This window comes from Plasmopara halstedii (genome assembly GCF_900000015.1).
Source record: "Plasmopara halstedii genome assembly, contig: Scaffold_816, whole genome shotgun sequence".
NCBI lineage: Eukaryota > Oomycota > Peronosporomycetes > Peronosporales > Peronosporaceae > Plasmopara > Plasmopara halstedii.
The window spans coordinates 831,980-853,999 of record NW_020187732.1 but is presented as its reverse complement, the minus strand read 5'-3'; the positions used below and the strand labels follow the sequence as shown (position 1 = coordinate 853,999).

At 43.7% G+C, this 22,020-nt stretch overlaps 5 protein-coding genes across 5 annotated transcripts; 3 read left to right on the top strand and 2 right to left on the bottom strand.

The window, feature by feature from the left end:
* Positions 1 to 6,778: 6,778 nt before the first annotated feature.
* PHALS_14116 (dna replication licensing factor mcm8) lies at positions 6,779 to 9,444 on the bottom strand (the record flags this gene model as incomplete). The annotated part of the gene is made up of 7 exons (XM_024729861.1): positions 6,779 to 8,088; positions 8,155 to 8,236; positions 8,308 to 8,490; positions 8,554 to 8,605; positions 8,657 to 8,874; positions 8,926 to 9,147; positions 9,226 to 9,444. 7 exons carry the CDS (start codon positions 9,442 to 9,444, stop codon positions 6,779 to 6,781), a joined length of 2,286 nt encoding a protein of 761 aa, XP_024580196.1.
* A 3,774-nt stretch (positions 9,445 to 13,218) lies between these two features.
* PHALS_14115 (uncharacterized protein) lies at positions 13,219 to 13,483 on the bottom strand (the record flags this gene model as incomplete). The annotated part of the gene is made up of 2 exons (XM_024729860.1): positions 13,219 to 13,290; positions 13,349 to 13,483. The coding sequence occupies 2 exons, from the start codon at positions 13,481 to 13,483 to the stop codon at positions 13,219 to 13,221; spliced, it is 207 nt and encodes a 68-aa protein (XP_024580195.1).
* A 1,249-nt stretch (positions 13,484 to 14,732) lies between these two features.
* PHALS_14114 (phospholipase c) lies at positions 14,733 to 17,015 on the top strand (the record flags this gene model as incomplete). The annotated part of the gene is made up of 1 exon (XM_024729859.1): positions 14,733 to 17,015. The coding sequence occupies one exon, from the start codon at positions 14,733 to 14,735 to the stop codon at positions 17,013 to 17,015; it is 2,283 nt and encodes a 760-aa protein (XP_024580194.1).
* A 509-nt stretch (positions 17,016 to 17,524) lies between these two features.
* On the top strand, positions 17,525 to 19,664 carry PHALS_14113 (hrd1-like protein; the record flags this gene model as incomplete). Its single annotated transcript, XM_024729857.1, has 5 exons — positions 17,525 to 17,641; positions 17,708 to 17,860; positions 17,931 to 18,083; positions 18,142 to 18,294; positions 18,360 to 19,664. The coding sequence occupies 5 exons, from the start codon at positions 17,525 to 17,527 to the stop codon at positions 19,662 to 19,664; spliced, it is 1,881 nt and encodes a 626-aa protein (XP_024580193.1).
* Positions 19,665 to 19,822: 158 nt separating this feature from the next.
* On the top strand, positions 19,823 to 20,431 carry PHALS_14112 (Predicted PRP38-like splicing factor; the record flags this gene model as incomplete). Its single annotated transcript, XM_024729856.1, has 1 exon — positions 19,823 to 20,431. The coding sequence occupies one exon, from the start codon at positions 19,823 to 19,825 to the stop codon at positions 20,429 to 20,431; it is 609 nt and encodes a 202-aa protein (XP_024580192.1).
* Positions 20,432 to 22,020: the final 1,589 nt, after the last annotated feature.

Below are 22,020 nucleotides of genomic sequence, written 5' to 3'. Positions count from 1 at the left end.
ACTGTTAATGCTGTTCGACATATGCTGTGTCTGAGATCTCCGCGTGCTGCTTATGTGCATCGTATCTTCTGACTACAGCGTCGCGAATGTGGCGCATTTTACCAAATCATTGATATAAAACGGGATAAAGTCTATGGGGGCCATAAACTTATTCATCCAGGAAAAATGCTGGCAACTTTCAACCCTAGATTCTAATTTACTGTATGGCGTAAGCCGGATCGACTTAATGCGGAGACAGATACTCTTCCGTGCCGCTTAAATACGACCTATTGCATATCGCGACGAGTGTACTCGACCGAAGACGATGTCTGGAGCCTCCCTGGGACTGGAGTCACACACTCTTGTATATTGCGCACAAGTGAATGCCGTCGCGCATTGACAAGGCGTTGCTTGGAGGATATACAACGAAAACAAATGTTAAACACGTTTGTTTTCGTTATTGGTCCTTGGTCTAGCAAATTAATGTACGCTACACGGTGGATCACAGAAGGCTAGGCGCATTTCTTAGGGCGTCAGCTATTCAGCATAGAATAAAACAAATACGATGTTACTCTCAAACTCACAAACTAACCCATTGATATTTGCTTGGAGCAAAGCGCAGCCGACGGCGATTGTTGCTAACCGCACATGGAGTTGTTCGCTATTCTTCAATACGAATATTTCGATAATAGGACAAAACGTTTCAAGCATCTATTTAATCAGCCACTCAAAATCAAAATTCTACAGATGGATTTATGGTTAAAATTTAGAAAGAGCCAAAAAAAATTTGAAATTACCTGGGTGCAGCTCTTTAATCCGGTCTACAAACTCTCATGATTACACTGCTCAGACTTGTAGCGTTTACCGCCTCCGCTTAATTTGCAGCTGCCTCCACCAAAGCATGGTGTGGTGCACTATTCGACTTAGTGCTTCTTGCCTCCACCACGGGCAACACAAAGACCATTCCTTTATCTTTGCGAAGTTGTAATCGCAAAAACGTCGACGTCGAGGCGAAAACTCGACCTTTCAAAAAAAAATTAATTTTGTTAACAACGTACATATGTTATGTCCGTTATCTCTGCGTGCTGCTTATGCGCATCATCTCTTTCAACTAAAGCGTCGCGCACTCGGCGCACTTCACCGAACCATCTATAAAAACGTGACAAAGACCATACAGGAATGTCATGGAATCTCCCCAACTACGTACAAATTTAGTTCACCCGTCGTCCTCCCCTCTCTCTTTTGCTTTAGCCTTCTCGAACCCATTCGTCGCGCTTTCTCAAAAGGAATCTGTGATACCTCGCCGTACGGCAGCTTTTAATTTGCTGTCACTGGTGACACCAATTTGAGCCTCGTACCACGGGTCACCGTCCATTTTGCTCGAAGTAGACTACTGCAGTCAATTACAGAATTTCACATTCGTTTTTCGCTTTATTGAGCGCAACTCATTCGCCTCTCAAGGAATTTCTCGAATATGACTTTCGTAGCTAAAAAGTGATGTTACAATACGCCGTGTATTTAGGTACACTTTGCGCTGCGTAGCTTGCGGTCAAAATTTTCGTAACTTTGTGTCAATAACCCCCAGAACTTCACTTTGCACTTTAATTACAGCCCATCACCTGCGTAAACTCAACAGAATTAAGCGTTCGTTTAGTTGCTTTTCGGACTAGTTTCTTTTAATCAGCCAACAACCTCATGCTGTAGCGCTTCCTCCTCACCGGTCGCATTGATCCTGCGTTTGCCTTTTGGCTTCTGAGAAGTAGTTGTTGGTAGTTCTTACATGGTCGTCGCATCACGTAACGCTTCGGTGAAGTCTCTAGCGCGCCAAGCAGATCAGCACTCTCGTCCAAAAAGACTATCGGCACCTCATCTTCCGTACAAATAATAACGCCTCCGAAGAAAGCATCGCTAGGTACGACAAGCCTACGGCTTCTATAGATGAGTGCTGCCGAAATAATTTTGTGCCGCTTTCACCGCATGTCGATGCAAAGAACTGCAAGCATATGTAAATTCTGTCTGCGCGTCCAACAGCTGAACGTTAAATAGATGAACTGGGGTGTATCCTTAAAAGTGGATTATCAACCAAACCTATTGCGCAAGTATCAACACCTGGTTTGTGTTCGGGCCTTGGGGATGTCATGTTCAAGAAGTGTGACACCTTGGTCACCATCCGGAAGTACTCGCTATTCGAAAATTATCTTTTATTGATATGCGCAGACTTCCATTCAACGTTTTCGATCGTAACCTTGACAGCTGAATTGCTAACCGTAGCGCTCAGCCTTTGCATATAACGGCGACTCATGCTCAAGGTACGAGCTCGCGCTGTGTGCTTTAATGCAGTCATGCTCACCTGGTTTGTTCGAGCCGGACGGGGAGCCACCGCTGGAAGTTTATTCTTATGTGGACGAAAAATTATGCTTTGTTTAACATCGTTTCCTCAAGCACAACTGTGTACACCCACGGTTATATCCGTCCATCTGCATACAAGCCAACTAATGTCTTGAACGCAAGTACACTACGTGGAGAAACAGAGCGTGCGCCCGTCACTGTGTCAACGCATGTGGATACTTAAGTGTCTTAGATACTCTGGATTCCTTGTCTGTTACTGTACCGTCGGATGTTGCTTATAGATCTGTTTTGGTTCATCGCCGCCGGACAGACCACGTAGCTACACTCTAGTTGGGGTGCCATCTTCTATGCTCATCTTGGCCCGCCTGTTTGCATCGTAACGGTAAGCTAGTAATGCCTTGTGCGGTTCTGCTGATGTACCTGAAACGAAGGTGGAGCAGTACTCTCAACAGGACATATACCGCACCGGGGCTAGCTTATCGAGCCGGAAATCATGTACCATGTGACCCGGCTTTAGACTGTTAAATCCCACCTGAACTGAGTTTCTCATCATTAATTCCTCTCAACTGCTATAAAGCTGTTGTTGCGAGCGGTTTTGATAATATATTATCATCGGATGTTGATTTGAGTACCGATGAGTCTGATGTTCATGAGGAGATTCACGGTTTCACAACCGAAATGTCCGAATGTCACTCTAAAATGTACAAGTTAGGACAGTCGACATCTACAGCAAGTTCATAAAGACATATGTTCTCAGCTTCTTCAAGCATAGAGATATGACGGCGACTATTTAAGCCCAACCTGCGTACTTTCGTTAGCTATGTAAGATACGACTTCAACAGCAACAATTAATAGTGACAGATCATGCAAGATTTTGCTCTATCTGCATAGCGTTGATTTCGACTGGACAACCAGTAGACTTGTTATCACGGCTGCTCTCTCATTTTGACAATACGTTTTTTCAATATCGACGTGATGTTAATGAGAATTTTTTCGGATGATGATGCTCATTAGCAGCTTGATACTGCGCATTAAGTTTGATCCAATCTTGATGCTGTTCGCATAGTCTATTTACTGAAGGTACGAGCGGTGTTAAACAGCCGGCTTTAAAGAGGACTTAACAAATGGAGCGATCATGATTTCGGTGAGAATCACGCATAAAGATCCACGTTACCACGCCTTCCCTAAAATATTTGAGCGACCCCGCGTTATCTACTAAGGTTGAGACCGCGCTATCATATTTGATTCACATCCAACCTTAAAAGACTTGGGCCTTTCACGACATTTCGGTCAACATAAATGCGGTGATGAAGCATTCATTCAAAATGTAAGGTCGGCTTCTCTCAAAGCATATTTTGGCTGTACTTCATGAGACAAGATTTACCAACGAGGTTTCTATGCAACCTAACGAGCAATTCATTTAAGCAACGGACTTTGGAGTACACTGCTTTTGATCTATTATCAGGTCTTCAACATTTAATGCACGATATGAAGCTGGACTTGTGTCGCCTTCTTCCGCTCCATTCGGCGAGGTTGTTGACCTCACGTCAAGAGCTTTCAAAGCAGAGCGACGGATGTGCTATTGTTTTTTTACAACTTTTGAGGTGAATCACTGAACTTAGACGAAATGTATGCACTTGATGAACCTATGTTTTGTGAAACTTCTTTTTGAGCTCTTCCTCGTCATTTCGGGGCAATATCTCGCGAAGTGGTCCTCAATGAAAATATTAAACACTTTGTCGTATGCGACTTCAACATTACTACGAATGGCTGCCTCGGTCAGACGATATCTGATCGGTCTCATTTGAGACGAGTTCGAGGTGAACGTGACGATTGGCTTAAAACTCTGGATTTAATTGATACCTGCCATTTCGTGAGCCCAGACATACAGGCTACACCAGCCCACCTCGTAAAAAATGATTGGATTATGTGAGTTACTGCTGGTAATAGTACATGCGCAATGAAGATCACATACCGGTTGCAGTATGCCCTGTAATAAGCAGGTCCAATTCTGAGGACATCTACCTTGGAGATGCTGAACTTGGATTGTACGGGATTTAAAGTGCAACAGTATTTAGAAGTTTCAGTCCCAATACTTGCTAACAAGATCTTCCCGGATTAGAATTCCGATTATTTCTAACATAAATGGACAGTCTGTATAAACCTTCGACGGCGTTGACAGGAACTTAACCAAGCAGACGAGCGGACGATTGTAGCAAAGGTTAATGCAGTCAACGTAGCTGCTGACTTGGTCAATTTTATACCGCCAAAATGAACAGAATCGCGTCGGAAAGAGTTTAGATGGATCTCAAGTTCGACAGTGATGGCATCAAAGCACAAAACGAGCAGAAAACGTTTGCTGCAGATTTCAACTCAGACGAACGAGCAAAAAGTTACTTCTTTCGGCAGCCCACAGTCAGATTGTATTCGCTCGCTAATCACGGTGATGACAAACGAAGATGTCATGGTCACAGACGATCAGTCAGTAATTGCTGATGACGAACGGTAATATTGGGCACGATCTTTACATCCACTTGTCAGATCAAATGTATTAATATTAAGACACTTCAATTTTCTACACTGCTGCAACACACAAGGTTCCGGGTATCGAAACTATACTAGACGCCCAAAAGTAGGAACGCATTTTGAAAAGTGATATACAGCTGCTAGTTAGAAAAGGGAAAAATGACCAGGTTTCAAATCAAGGGCAACCTATAAGCCCGGTGATCGCACAATATTCGGCAGCTACATACCACTCATACTGCTCAATTACGACGCTTAGCTACAACCAAGATCTTACAGCGGCGTTTGGGACAGCTTTTACGGTGTACCGTGGACTAAAATGACTTCATCCAGGGACGGTCTATCCGCCACTTATTACTTCACTTGCAGGACTTGCTAGAAATCATGTTTTGTATCCATTGAGTAGTTAAGGCGCTTGATGGTGTTTTATGACCAGCTTTGGATATGGTACTTCACTACTTCGGGTTTGGTGTGACAAATAGTATTTGGGTAAATTCTGTTAGTCTTCTGCTGCATGGCTGTCCAAGTGACCTCTTACTACTACTGGGTGCGGGTATGTTGACGACGCGGACACTCCCATTTTCTAGTAGCTTTTGCTGACGACTGCATCGGAATGTTGTCGGATCTCGACGACATCGATGGGTTTCAAAGCCTTGTTAAGGGTTATGCGGATACTGCTTATTTATGACCCAGCGTTCTAAAGACAAATGTCATACCGGTGCACACCATGAATCCAATCATGAGTTTGCACAGATAAGAAAACGAATTGACGTCAAGTTGTTGACACCGTGGGAACAGTACAGCTTCTTAGTGAAACACGAAGAGCCACTATACGTCGCCTCTTCTAATTTTCTCTATTAGCTATTTGATGGACAGAGCGACTTTCGATCAAATCTCTGCGCACTTGACTGTTATCTCATAGCATTTCGCACCCGTCAATTGCCTCGCACGTCTGGACATAGGGTCTGCGCAAATGTTGATCTTAGCTTCATTTTCTTTGGATAAGTCTCAAATCACTTGTTGACATCGTTGCAGGATTTCATAGACAAGGTTTTTTATGTCCGGTAGGAGTAAGCCATTGTTAACAACATCTTTTTGACAGTGCTCTAAAGCGAGACTTCAACAGCACCAAATTTATCGAGGCCATGCTTGCTGATCAGTCAGATAAAAACAGCATAAAGGCTTGTTTATTTACCTATCATGATGTATGTTTCTGGCAAAGGAGTGAACATCAAAGCAATAACAAGATGCCTTGGTGATTGACAGCATAGATGATTAACAAGACAGATTTCGTTAAGATTGTGGCTAAAGACAACGACCGACCACTTCGCCAGTTAAACTTCAGATCCCATGTTGGTGTAAAATTGCAAGCACCTAAATATCTACCGTTGGATTCAAAGGATCCTAAAACTTTGATGATGCAGACGGTCAGAGTTAGATTAAAAAAGGACTTCCGTGTCGTTATTGTTGTTGACCGTCACCTTGTTTGCCATGTGATATTTTCATGCGATTCTTCTATCGTACATCGCTGCACTATCCTAATGCCAAATATGCCATAACTTGCATAATCATTTCTCGTCATCTGTCTACCGCTCACGTTTCTACGATCAAGTTCCGTGTCACATATGAATAACTTTCTTAGCGTTGCTGATGACGTCCAACAAGTGCGTCATTTTCCACCCATATTTGAATAGCGATTATGACTATTCCTCTCTCAGTTGCTAGAAGTGCATTGTTTGACTCTACTGATGAAGTCGCATAGACATAATGTTGATCATCCAATGCAAAGAAGCAGTAAATTAAAACTGCAGGACAATCCAGTTACCACCAAATGTAAGTTTTCCTCAATTTACCATAAATGAAGCTCATACTTCATGTGCTAGCAGCAACGTGCTTTCGAGCTCTATTCAAAAGTTGATCAAGTCGATTATATCATGTTATACGACGATACTTGCACTTTAAACTGTCCAGGGCCTTTCTTTAAGATGTAGCATTCATTGCGTAAAATATCAACAAAATCACGAAAATCATCCACTTTGAGACCCATACTGTCAGCAACTTCAAGCAGATCTTCCATCGAAAATAATGAATTATTTCGCCTGGCTGCAGCTTTCATTAATCTTGCGACGTAAGCTTTCACTTTCTTCGCTAGACTCATGCCTCCGCTCCGTCCAAAGTCAAGATTTCCATCCTCTGTGACATATGTGTCCAATAGACATTCTTGCATAATGTCGACAACGTCTAGCGCATGCTCAACTAGAACTGTCTCAGCCATATCAGCTCGAGCACGAGCTTGTGACAATCGTATCATAGACTCGAGCTGGCGCGTCGTGATTGGAATACTATCTCCCAAATCCGGCTGACCATCACCCGCTGAACGTAATTCTAAGTACTTCTTTTGGAGCACTTCTGCAGCCTCGGTCGACAAGCGTGGATGGACGTAGCGGCGGGCATACGCGATATATTTACGTACAAAGTAGAGAGGAATCAAATTTATATCAGACGCGTTCTGGCAAAGACGATGTGCTAGCGTACAACGCACGGGCCCGGAAGTGCCTTCATAATCGATTCCTGGTAACTTGTCACCATGACTGCTCGAGTTCCAGCTATTTGTAGCCATGCCATCGTCTCGCGAGCGCTTGTTTGACTTGCGCAGACGACGCGCATGTGATTTCATAACATGCTCTGAAAGAAGTCGGTCTCTTTCTTCGTCTGGTCGGTCTAAAAGGATAAATACAAGATCAAAGCGAGACAGCAGTGCAGCTTTCATTTTAAGATTTTCTCCAACCGAGCGACTGCGGTCATAATGACCACCGCTAGGATTAGCCGCCGCAATCACCGACGTTCGTGCATTAAGATTACACACAATTCCTGCTTTTGCAATGCTGATACTCTGCTGCTCCATGGCTTCTAAAAGTGCCTGATAATCTATTCCCATTTTGTCAAACTCATCAATACAACAAACACCTTGGTCTGCAAGAACAAGAGCACCAGCTTCCAGAGCATAGTCTCCAGACCCATCTTTCACCATCGTAACAGTTAATCCTGTTGTCGTGGTTGTATTGCCACCAACATACACAGCCCGAGGAGCTACCATAGACACAGCCCGCAACATCTGACTTTTTCCCAAACCAGGATCTCCCACAATTAGTACATGAGAATCAACTCTGCGCACGCCTGAGGATTCTTTTTCGTCTGAATTGCGTGCTCCTCCGAGTAATGCCAAGATTAAACCCGCTTTCACGATATCATTGCGGTAAATACCAGGGCACAGCGAGTGTACTAAATGGTCAAAGACGTTACCCTGGTTGACGATAGAGCTTATTTGCTCCAAGTCTTCTTTCGTAAATTCAATGTCTGACGCTTTGTCGTTACTTTTATCCGCCTATGAAGAAATGCGAGCAAATTATACGTGATTTAGCGAATCGATGTTTACCAGCAAAACCAACAGCTTACCTTAGCGAGGTTTTCCACTGAATTGGCACTGATGTACAGAATGTAAAGACTATTGGCTTGAGCACGCTTGCCGTATCTTCCTTCGTTGACCTCCGAGTTGATGCTCTTGACAATACCAGATATTGTCACCACATTACCAGGTATACAAGAATCAACCAAATCTTCGCACAATTCTACCTCGATCTAAATAATTTTTTAAGGTTTCTTCGTAAAAGAAAAAACATATCGCATTCTACAACGACTTACCATACGCGGCATACGACCAGGACCCACATCAGTTGTCTCCATTTCCTGAAGTCTATGTGTGTGAATCAGCATTGACCATTTCGATAATTTTGATCGTACTTACTTTATTTTCTGATAGTCCACCGTATCCACAGACGATCGATTCGGTAACAGATTTCGCCCTCGGCATGGTGTGTTTCCACAACGTTGAGGTGGAGCGAACTTTCCATCTGGAAACGCTTGAGATGTGGCTTCATTACACTTGGCACAAACAAAGTCGCACCTTGTGACCAACGGTTTGATAGCACTCACTCTCACCACTGTACCCACAACACTCACAAACTGATTGACAACGTCAGCTTTTAATGCTGCTATGGGCATTATCGGCTTCACCCCGTACAATCGAGCCGTGATCTTAGTTCGATCCAATGGAACACTGCGTTTTCGTATTAAATCTTCTTCTGCTTCGACACGAAGCTCATGCCGACGCATACAAAGTGCAATACCAAGACAAAGAAGCACATCCTCGATGTTTTCGGTCATCGCTTGCTCAAATTCTGCCGTCCCCGTGCGAATAAGTTCCGTGTACTGTAGCCACACAACAGTCACCTCGGCCTGTGCTAAATCACACTAATTGTATGATCATTATTATATAATCTGTCACTGATGTAAGTAGAGTGAATAGATTAGTACTTGAAGAAGTGGTGCCCATTGCTCGTTATCTCGAAAACAGGTAAGGAATGTCAAAGCAGCCTGGAAGCGGCCATCAGTGTCACTAATCAAGGTATAATACTGTGACGGACGGGTTTCGTCCGGTTGACGAATACCAATGTTGTGGTCTTCCGGATAGTACTGATTCCAGACGCAGGTTGCAGCCTCAACGAGGCTGCTTGGAGATGAATTCCACCGCATGCAAGAAGTTAATAGAAGCGAAACCATTGATCGCAAAACTGAGTGTAAATATGTGTTTAGATTCTTGCAATATTCGTGCTCAGAAGTTGTCAAGGGAAAAATCATGAAATTGTTTGGGTCTTATAGAAATAGCAAAATTTGTACAACAACTACTGATTTTCAAGCTCCTTCCTAGCTTTAAGGTTCTTTTTAAGTGGAGATGGCAAAGCACGCTGACATGCAATTTTGCTTCAGGTTTAAGTGTCAGTGTCTAGCCGCAAAGACAATAGAGATCATCGAGGAATTCTAAGCCCGAGCAAAATGAGATGAATTTCGAAAATATGTATACAAAACCACGAAAGACAAAAGGTCGAATGTGTAGTATTATATCAGGAGTATTCGATAGTCTTTGAATCGTCCGAGGCCAAGCTAATCTCTCTGATTGGGAGTCAGAACGTGTAATGGATTTGCCCCCAATATAGCTGGTGGCATATCAGTCCGATCGCACGATGACCTGGCCTTTCAACCTGAGCTGGCCAAGTCGTTAGGAACATTTTCCGCACCTAAGTGGAAGGCCATTGGTTCATGACTTGAAGATGGTAATCTTGCGGTAGATCCGCTTTTATGCAATGACAACCAGTTTGTCACCCAAGAGGTCAAGACAATAAAATTCGCAGATTCACGCGCGCGAATGCCTCAGTCAGATGCATTATTATGTCGAAGCATGGAAGATTGATGATATATAGGAGGTGAAAGACGTCAGTCATGTGATGTTGAAGTAGCGGATCCGCACATTCAAACGTTGACGAGGATCAACAACTAATATATGCAGTGTCTTTATTTGTTGTGCGCCTACTCTACTGGCCCGAAAGCAATGATCTGTGTAGCAGCGTAGTATTGCCACTTTGAACCCAGCACGTTTGAAAACATGCATGAAGTCCACCGTTGGATGGGTGCCCAATAAGGTGGTTACACTCGATATAAGAGGCTTTGAGATGGATGAACTAATGGCAGCCCTGCTGGATTGTGGAGCAACCAAGAGTTATCATTCGCTCCAATTGCGTGGATAGTTTTACAGCCGCTGTGGTCGTTGGGAAGAAGGTGACATTAAATTGGCATGTAGCTGGTAAGCCACATGTCAAACGTTCGCGGAATCGCATGCGTTACGCACACAAGAATCTCAAGAAAAGAATTGTGGTGTTTGTAATTGCAGCAGGGCTGTCGTAGTTCTTTGCTTAGAGGAAGCTTAATATGGTCACTGATCTTACGTTCTATGATAGAACCAGTACGAGTGTAGCGGATCGCAATCCACTAACTCCAACAGTACCCAAAACTATAAACTAAGGCAAATGTACTTCTTCATTCAAAATTAAAACTGTATTTATCTGTTTTATTTGTGGCAAGGCCGCCTATGTCCAAAAACCTTACATTTCCTGATAAAATAGTAGAACCTATTTAATATGCATAACTACTGGCAGTCTTGCCACTTGCTACGGTGTAGCCACACCATTGAGTGATTACACCGACTTATGTCATCCACACCTTTGTACGGTCACGCCATCTTGTTTGATTCACCCTTTCATACCAGGGTATGTGTAACCCTGTTATAGTAATTGACAATGATGAAATGTTTGATCGCTTCTTTGCTGTTTTGCCTAAACGCCATGATTCTAGGATCAATTTGGTGAGTAGCCGTCGAAGGAGTTTTTTCGTCAAAGATACTTTGTGAAGTATTCTCAAAAGTAATATCTGCTGCATTTGCTTCCTTTCAAGTGTGCACTAGCCCTTCTTTGTGAAGTGTTGTGGGTTGGACGTTTCGACTGCCAGCATCATTAAATAAACAATCACTCGAACCCCAGTTGAAAAATCTGTGAGGGCGATATCGTTATCATCACCTCTTCCAATAAGAGGGCCGTCAGCTTACCGATCGGAATCCCACTCAAGGGAGACCGTCGGCATCAAGTCCTTCCCACTTGTGCACAATAGAGAGTATAGCCTTCGCTGTTCTGGATCGAGGACATGACTTTCACATGGTCTCAGTACCCCAATAATGATCAAAAACTCCAGTATGTCAGCCTGTCCATTCCATCAGTTTCAGTTTTTGGGTTGAAATAAAAGATACCCCAGAGCTTTCAAGAACGATCTCTGCCATTTTGAGATTAAAATAGAGTTGGTGATCGACGTTCTCGTATATTCCACATCAGTCGGCGTCAGCGAAAAGTTTTAGCGTAGAAGCGATTCGATTCAGATTGACAGAGGACAAGGTGAGATTTTATATCTTCTCCGATAAAGCTCCAAATAATTTTGCTGCCAGATTGTGGGTTCGACGCGAGAGCTACATCGCCCTCATAATGCTGCAGGGGTCACCTTCCAGGGACCAAGTCAAATTTAAGTTTTTTTCGATTTTGCAAGTCAGCAGGACATGCTATAGAACCTACAACATGCACTTATGTCCTGAAAGCTCGCCCTGATATCAACCGGAGCTCTATAGCTATCATCGTTCTACGACCACTCCGCGGCCTTCCGTAGCAATTGTGAGAGAGAGTACACTAATTAAGCGTAGCTCGTATTGTATTGCAAAGCTACTAGCTCTTACTACTACCACAGTCGCTACTGATAGGTATTTGATTACATCGGCATGGCGCAGAAAATACCATCTCATTAAAAATTGTAATTGAGAATATCCTCAGATTGGATGTCTCATAGCCTGATTAATCTGACGCAAGTGGCCGCCATGAACTTCCTTTGAGATCTTCTCGCTCTCATCCTTTCTTTAGGCTAATGTATCAGCGTATCAATTCAATGCAAGCATACGATCTGACTTAAGCGTGTGCAACCAACTATCCTATCGAACGTGACTGGAAGATAGTTGAGAACCTATATGATAACCAGCTATCTCCATAGTATCCTTGGGGTGGCAGGGAGGCCTCAAAACAATCGCTGCGAAACGACAGATACTAATTTATGTTTCTTGAGACCAAGTGATATCCTATGCGTATTTGCAATTCGATGCCCATGTATGTGATCGTACTATCCGCTATTATATTTGACAGCTACACGCAGCTGAGAATAAGTCCTGGTTAATGACATGTAAAGTTCTGGAAGCATGCCCACATAAGTTTCGAAAGCCCCTGACCGGCGAGTAAAAGTGTGTGCTTTATACGGACAATAATTTGCTGCCGAAAGCAAACAAGTTGCTGCACCTGGTTGAAAAAAGGGTCAGTGGCTGTCATTTCTCCCTCCTGCAGCTTTGTTTTACATTAAAAGTCAGAGAAAATTCTCTTTTCACAATTTGATTATGATCGCAACGTCCCGAAAAATAGACTATTGACGCATTATGTTTGTGCCCGATACCGCTGGTGATATATGCAATAGACTTGGCAATCACTTCTTTGCTATTTTCCTCAGCAAGTACGACGAAAGCGTTAAAGTTTTATTCAGCGCAAGGCCAACCTTAGGAATGCAGTTGCAGAACGAAAAGGAATTTTATTACATTTTTGTCAATGCATCATTCGTTTTATCCATGATTTGATCACCAATGCGGGAGATGGACAAGAGAAGTAGACAGATTCGGGTGGAATTCATTTGAACTTAAATGCAGATTAGAATGTGTCAGAACGCTCAAAGTAGAGTATTGTAATGCCTCGGTGATGACTTTATTGCCAAGTTAACATGGAAACTAAGCTCGCATCCTGTTGGACGCTTAAAATACATATTAACTTTTAGCTAAATAATGAACGAAGACATTCAAAGATGTTTGTAGCGATGCAGTCAGTGTTTTCATCGAATGGGCCTCTATTTTTTAATCTGCAAGAACATAGTGTGGCTTTGGTTCAATTGCATCGCAAAATCAATTTGCGATTGGATCTACAAATTTGCGTCAACGATGTCATCGAGTGCGATTGTGGTCCATGACAAGGCAGACCAGCACCGATGGCCATGGTTGCTGGTGTTGTGGTGTTTGTGCATCAAAACCCAGCTTACGATCGTGTTTACTGTCTGTTGCTAGTGAAGGGATAGAGAGAACGCCGAAGAATGTCGGTTGCTGAAACGCTGGCATGATTCGTTAGCTGTATTGGAAGCAATGACTAAATCATCTAGCTATGAATAGCGGTCTCGTCACTGTAAAGTGTTCAAGGCTTGTGTGTATCTTCCCCCTTTATCTTCTAGCTGTAAATGATGTATACGAAAGTTATTGGATAAATGTATGAAAAACGCCTTACCAATCAATCAGTAATGTGATATGAGGTCTTTTGTCTGATATGGGCTTGCAATGGATGCTACTGCCATGCAAAACAAAGGAATTTTGATAAACTTGATCTCTAAGTCGGTCGGGGGCTCGGCATATGTAGCACATGTGAGTTCGTTATGGGCTTATAGTCTAGGACCCAGACACTCATCTAAGACACCGCAAGACGTGTAATTTTGTAGAGAGATTCATTAGACTTGCTGCTCACACAGTGCATGCGGGTATTTTAAATTGAAATTCCCTCTACGCGAGCTGTACACCAAATGGGGTTGCGAGCTGTACACCAAATGGGGTTGGTGTACAGCTCGCGTAGAGGGAATTTCAATTTAAAATACCCGCACCAATTATAATGATTAGGCGGTGCAAACACCCGCGGCAACTATCGCCCCACGTTAAAATCTCAACGTACATCCAAATTTGCATCTTAATACCCATTCTCGCAAGTGACATACTAGCTTCATGATCGCGATCGCGCTGTCGCTGCGTTTAGGGCATAACTAAATTTATGGCCATCCCACTCCTCCTCGCTCAGAGAGAAATATCCTTTCTGTTCCAGCCTTCAAAAAAGGTTGAACGATCAACATTAATGGCCCCAAGTTGGAAGGCAGCTGGGTAGGAGTAAACAAACACTACGCTTTTGCGCTTGCTAAAGCGGATATTTTGAGTCGAAGCTTTTTGAGCTTTTTACTAAGTCTGAAGAACATCATAAATAATTAAACGGCCGGATCGCTTGATGTAATTTGAGCGATGTCTTCGACTTTTTGCGCGACATTGTCCATGGTTTGCTGTAAAAATCGCTTCATTTTCGCCACTTCGTCGCTCTCACAGGCCTAACAAACATCGAACGCAGATGTGAACAGCCGGTACAATGTTCCTGGATAGGAAGATGCTCTATACGAAGCGAGTAAAAAAGAAACGCAAAAAATAGTAAAAGGCTATAAGTATACAGTTAAAGTATAGTATCCCATTTGGTCTCAGATGCGCCGGCTCCTTGCGCGAGCCAAGACCAATTCTTACTTTAACAGGTTGTCGTCTTGTAACGTCAGCGTTTTCACTCGAAATGAAACGATGGAGAAGGAAGCCACGGACACTTGCACATCCGACACCAGCCCATTCACCATCAAAACCTCATCTATCGGCTGCTTGGCTTGCCAACGACGCTGAAATTGGCATCACGCGCGTCTCACCTCCTTCAACAAAAAGCGAGCCTTGGAGCTACGAAATCTCGCTGCGATTTCCTCAGACACGCAAACTTTGGCTCGTACAACGTTCGTATGCTGATTTTCAGCGTTTTCACGCCGTTATTGAAATTGATTTCCACGATGTACTTGATGCTGGTCGCATTTATTTGCCTAAACCATCAAGACGTGGATGGGATTCGTTTCAAATGCAGTCAACTCAACCTGCAGCTGCCGACAAGCTACGAAAACAGTTGAATAGTTACTTGCATAAACTTCTGGAGATTGATGGCGTCCATTCTTCCGACACATTTCGAGATTTTATGACACCACGATCCGAATCCAACGATAGCGAATGTGCACAGGAAGGTTACGAGATCCAATTAAAAGAAAGTTTAAGTTTTCGAAGGTCCTTGCGCTCAAGTAGCACTACTAGTACTCGTACAACCAGTTCTCGAGACAGCATGGACGGACTATTACTCGATCTAACAACGGCATTTCCGTGGCGAGTTCCACCACCCGCTGTTGCACCCTCAACATGCGACAATGTAGTGCATTTTGGCGGCACCATTGCTTTAACTGCTTTAGGTGGTTTGCCCGTGGGGCTGACAAAGCGTAGTGCACTTTCTGGTCCGCAAAAAGTAGCAGCAGTAGCTGCTGGAGTGGCTGGCGTAGCACTTACAGGACCGTTACCCGCCGTGCTCGCTTTAAGTGCTTTAGGAGGAGGTATGGGCAAGCTTCAGCTCAAAAAAGCCTCATACCTCAGTATATGCAAACCGTTGCGTAATGATAAACACGCGAAAATTCAATTTGTGGTTGAAAATGGCGAACAATTCTCTGGTCCACGTCGTGCCACGTGGTTTGGAGATGCCATTCACTTATTCTGTCGCAGTATAGGCAAATCAATTCGAGTTATTGCTGCACCTAATTCGAAGCGAGGACATGCTATGGCAACTGGTGGAGACTCTGACAAGACAACTGTGAGATTTGTATCGCCATACGGATACACAGGACCACTTCAGTGCGGTAGCCAGGTGTTCATACAACTTGTAAATGGCGAGTGGGCTGGTCAGTTTCTTGGAATGTATGGTGAGCTTCTTATAGCAACGAAAACTTCTCCAGTTGTATTTCAGTTGGAATCAAGAAATGCAGGAAATGACACACATGACTGTCCAGTTGCAATGACAAAATATTCCAAAGACCTAAATCGATCAACGCTGGTACCAACACCGACAGTATATCCGTTCAAATTGCGAATTATGGTGTACAATGTTTGGCTACTGCCCAGCATTGTTTCATCTATTAACGAAAAAGTGTCACCGTATGCCCCACAACGTGCTTCAGCCATTCCCCGCTGCCTAGCGCCAATTGATGTGGATATCGTTATATTCTGTGAAGCATTTTGTAATCTTTCTCGTGATAAGTTGGTATCTGGGATGAAGTTGCACGGATTTCCTTTTGAGACAAAAGTTGTGGGAGATGTTTCACTTTTAGGCTCGAAAAAAGCAATTGATGGAGGGTGCTTTGCCATGAGTAAATATCCTCTCAACAATTGTCAAGAAATTATATTTGGTAATACAGCGTCAGGTGAAGATCGATATGCTGACAAGGGTGTTGTTTACTTTCAAGTACAAGTGCCAGTTAAGGACAATTCAGGCTTTGATGTGACTCAAACGGTTCATATCTTTGGAACTCACTTACAAGCGTGGGAAACTCGATCTGCCGTTGCTGCTAGAAATCGCCAATTAACTTTAATGCGTGAATTCGCGGATTCGCTGCAAATACCAGAATACGAACCGTTACTTTTCGCAGGAGATTTAAATGTTAACAAGCACGCAAACGGTGCTCAATCACCAAATGGCGAATACACAGAAATGCTGAGTTTACTCAAAGTTGATGAACCACAACTGCAGAAACAGTCTCCAATCTACAGTTTTGATCCGAACACAAATAATCTCGCGGTCGATGGCCCAAGCTCTGGGGGTATAGCAGAGCGTCTGGATTATATTTTGCTTGAGCGTAGCCATCGCCAACCTCTTTCTGCCTTCACAGAAATTGTACAACTGAAAGCTACAAGACGCTGGACATCACCTCGTGGTGTCAGTGATGAAATTGTTGTTGATCTGTCCGATCACTATCCTGTTATTGGAGAATTTCATTTTTAATTTAACATCAAGTTTTTTGTATTATGATCGGGTCGTAGTATTTGCGTTATATAAAAGTTAAATATATTCACTGTACATGGCATAAAAATTCATACTATCTGCGTATTTTTTGATAAATTATATTCTTGTCATATTACATTGACCTTGCCATGCCTTTAAAGCGTTTCTGATCTTCAAGGCTTCACGACGCTTCATTTAATATGTGGTTACAAACCAGACTGATAACCTTTAAAACTAATACAGTTACAAAAACTTATAACATCAAATTAAAAAGTATATAAGTACTATTGACTCGTAATATAGCAAATACATGATAAATAATAACTACTCAAATGAACCAATATTGATATTTCAGCTTTGTCCAAACTTTTCTGTCGCCACGTAGAAGTCCGTTGGCATTCGTTATGAAGTTCTGGTTGTACTCGAGTGCGAGCCTAGCGGCTTGCGTAGGATTATTATCCTATACGTACATGACACGGCAACAATTCTACCCATCGATAATTTACCTAATGACTTCCAAGGTTAGCTTATTGGTCTTAGGAAATGCAGGCCTCGTTGTCACAGCGCTATTGGGGTGGCTCTTCAAGATTGTTTTTCTCGGAGTACTTCGGGATTCCGAAGTGGAGGTAGGAGAATGTCTAATGCGTAACACACACCATTATACTAATCTCTTGCTGCACTGCGAAATTAAGCTACTTCATGAGAATGTGCGTTACGCAGTAACCGAGACGTGTCTGGCGCTCACGATCTTTCGCGATGAAATTTCTTTTTACGTCATGGTTCTATTTACGGCACTTGTCTTTCTTAAAATCTTTCACTGGTTGGCGCAATTTCGAATTGAATTTGTACGTGACGACTTGTTATACTCTTTTTATAAAGCTACAATTCAAACAATTTCTGGGTTTTGATGTTTAGATCGAGCAAACGGATGTGGTCTCTCGACTGACTTATGTGCGACTTGTGGTACTTATGGGCATCCTTGCTACTGTGGATGCAGGATTTGTGGTATGGTGCTCACTCAAGCTCTTGGATAATGGTCCTTCGGTTTTTATTCTCTTTGGATTTGAGGTAAGCTGCACGTTTTGATACACTGTCTGACAAGGTAACGAACGCGTGTATATTATAGTTTTTAATCCTCTTGGTGACAATTGTGACCACATTCTTGCGCTACGTATTGTTTGTGGTGGACTCTCGGATGAATGGTGCCTGGACGAATAAATTTACTTACCTCTTTTACCTCGAGCTGTGGTCAGAGATTACAAAGCTAGTCATCTACTTGGTACGATTCGTATTGTACATAATTGCTGTTTGTTATTGACGTTCTAATACTTTTGTGATATTAAGATCTTTTTCACGCTAATCTTTACACTCTATGGCATGCCGTTGCACATTGTGCGTGACCTCTGGATGTCAATCAAGAATTTGCAGCGACGCATTGGTTCGTATTTTCGCTACAGGAAAATTACTTCGAATTTAAACGAGCGCTTTCCAAATCCTACTGCGGAAGAGCTTCAAGAGACGGACAAGACATGCATTATTTGTAGAGAGGAAATGACTCCAAATGCGTGCAAGAAGTTGCCGTGTTTGCACATTTTCCACGTTGACTGTCTAAAAATGTGGGTCCAGCGCCAACAAACGTGCCCGACATGCCGCTCTACAATCCCTACGGGCACTGATAGCACTAGTACAGCCTCTCAGGAACCTGCGGCTCGTGGTGAGCGAGCTGTTGGAGGGAACAATAACGCTGAAGCACCAGCCAACGCTGCTGACGGTCAACCACAACCTGCGCCTGCTGCTCCTCGCTTTCGGTTTGCTGCTGCTTTTAGACGAGCAGCACTACCCGTCACTCAAACCCCAACTCCTGCTGCGGCAACTCCGGCTACTCAACCCACAGCTCATGCTGCTCAAGCAGCGACATCTCCACCTGGAGCAGTCCCTGCTGCTGTACCTGGTCATCCATTTGGCCCAGGGTTTCTAAATCCTTACATGTCACCAATGATGCTTGGTCCTGGTATGGGTGCACCTTTTGGCTTTGGGATGCCAGGTGCTTATGGTATGATGCCTCCTTTTGGAATTCCCCCAATGGACCCTATGCTAGCCCAACAAAACGGATCGCACCAGCCTCCCATGGACCCAGACAGCATTCAACGTCATATTGACCTTCTACAAGCTCAGCTGGCGGTACTACAAGCGTCCACAGCGCAGGTTGGCGTTCCCCACCAGACGCAAGCTATACCACCGCTATCTACATTGTCGCCCACAGTCCCAGCAGCACCAAACAGCACATCGGCTCAATATGTTTCACCTGCTTCAACAACTTCCATTCCTATTCCAGCTATGACTTCTCAAGTTCCACCTGCTGTTGCAGCTGCACATGAACCTTTACAAACCGTAACAAATGAAGCAATTGGTATGAATGCATCATCCTTGGAAGAAATGCTTGAAGACAAATGTCCTATCCCGGTGCAACAGAAACATGATGCGTCAATTGCTACCACTGAGTCTACAACTTCCCTTCCTGTAAATTCTGAGATTCCAGCAGCAGCATTGACCGAAACTGAGCGTCGTCGTGAGGAATTACGCCAGCGTTACAGCCGCATATATGGTAGTTCGTCAAAGTCTGACGGTGAAGAAAAGAATATTGAATGATTAATGCATTTGAAAGCTCATTTGACACCTAAGCTTCCTACGTGAAAATAGTGTACTTTGCTACTGCATATGCTCATCCACTTAAGTTTAAGTGATGATCAAAACCCCGTCCAACTTGGTCACACTCTTGTCATATTTTATATTCTCGTAGCAAGACCATGAACGCGACAGACCCTGGAGCGCAGAGCGTGCATGGGGTAAATCCACAGACACTTGTAGAGAAGATCATGCGCAATCGTATCTACGCAAGTACTTACTGGAAGGAGCAATGCTTCGGACTTACAGCTGAGACGTTGGTGGATAAAGCTGTAGAACTCCAAGAGTTTGGTGGCACATTTGGCGGTAATCAGCAGCCTACACATTTCCTGTGTCTTTTGCTAAAGATGCTGCAGCTACAGCCTGAATTGGAAGTAGTGAAGCAATTTATTGAGAATGAGGATTACAAGTACGTCAGAGTGCTTGGAGCCGTGTATTTGCGTTTAGTAGGAAAGTCTCTGGATTGCTATACGCTACTAGAGCCACTACTTTGCGATTACCGCAAAATTCGCAAGCGTAATGTTATTGGCTGGGAGATCACGCATATCGACGAAATCGCTGATGCACTGCTTACTGAAGAATATTACATCGATCTAGCGTTGCCCCGATTGATAAATAGGGAGGTACTGGAAAAAAATGAAGGCTTGGCTCCAAGGAGAAGTCCGATTGAAGATGAGCTTGACAGTGACAGTGCCAGCTCGAGTAGTAGTGATGTAGAGGATAAAGATTAGCAAAGCTGCAATGAAGATGTACACAATCAAGATTGCTGAAAGTGTAGTACATGCTTCAAACGTGCGGTGCAAGAAAAGGAAAATTTAAATTCTGGTGGCTAAGTTGCTTTTACAGTGGCTTAGACGCATGTTTTGGGAAATGGTAAGAGACTTAGAATAACCGATAAGCTGAGCTTCGAATTGATACGTGCTAGCACTATTTTTTTAACGTTTGCTTCGATCAACAGCTATAAAAGAATTTATATGACCAGCAAGAATGAAAATGCGTGTTACAAAAGCTATCAGAAGAATCCTATCAATGAGAGGTTGCAAAATAGTAAAAACAGAAGGCAAGAATTTGTAGTAGGACTGATGACAATGTAGATTCTACTTTATGGGTAGCCGATGTGTCCGAGAGCTTTACATTGGAAAGATACGCCAATTCTCTGACCGCCGATTTAAAATTCAAAGGTTGAGCACATTTTACCTCTTCCTAACAAGTCGCAACGCACTGCGCCGTCAGAATACAAAATACTCGTTCTGTTGGCGTGGGCGTTTAAGCAATTTCGAGACACAAAAAATGTTACATTAGCTTATAACTGTGACTGTTGCATGTTTAAAGTGTACAGGCGTAGCGATGGACAAGTTTATAGTGCATTTGGCCTCCGCAACCGGTGTGAAGGTGTAGATGCATCCAACTAACGCAATCATGTCGTAAACTGTCACATAAAAAACTGGAGGCATGATGCAGCGGGGCTGCCGCAGCCTTTTGCTTTAAGGAAGCTAAGGGTAGGTCACCGACCTTACGTTCTTTGCAAGAACCAGTACGAGTGCAGCGGGTCGCAATCCACTGCCTCCAAGAGAAATAAATCCTTAACAAAGGGAAAGAGACTCTTACATTCGAAATTGAAACTGTATGTAGTTGAGTACATGTAACCTCGTCACACCCCCCATCTAATTGTGATTATTTACAGTTCACATTTAAATGTCGCCTCATACGAGGCTCGCGAGTCTGAAACGCCGATACTTCTTGAGAACATCTTCGAACATTTCCGCTCAATGAGCCCTGTCTATGACACGAAAAACGCTTAGCCTAGCTGGCTTCGAGGGCGTCCGCAGGCAAAGCCCTTCTTTTTCTGCACGGGGTGCATCTTTGGACCGAACGTTCACGGCTTCACGGGAAGCACACCCAAAGCCCTCGCGCAACTGGGCGCCGCACACGGCGTCCGCCACGGGCGACGGATTTCTTCGTTGAGAATTTGGAGGAAGTAGTATCATTACCAATCGCCTCGGCGAGTCACATGAGCAGCAGTTGGAGGCTGCCCACTGGGCGGCTCTCATGCGCTCGTATCCACCTTCGGTCCTATACCTTCGTGTGGAATACGTATTCCTCTTGGCTGGTCCTGCTACTGAAGCAAAAGACGCGATTGCTCAATCGTTAGGCGTCTACGTAGTTAGACCGCGGGCCACTACAAGCTGAGCTTGACCAGCAGAAAGCTCTCCCAGCTTGCATTTTGGAACCCCAAGAAATCCCAGTGGATCGGTACCGCGCTCGACTTTGAGATCAAAAAGGAGGCGCTCTTGTTCCCGCAATGCGGACTTTTCCTGTG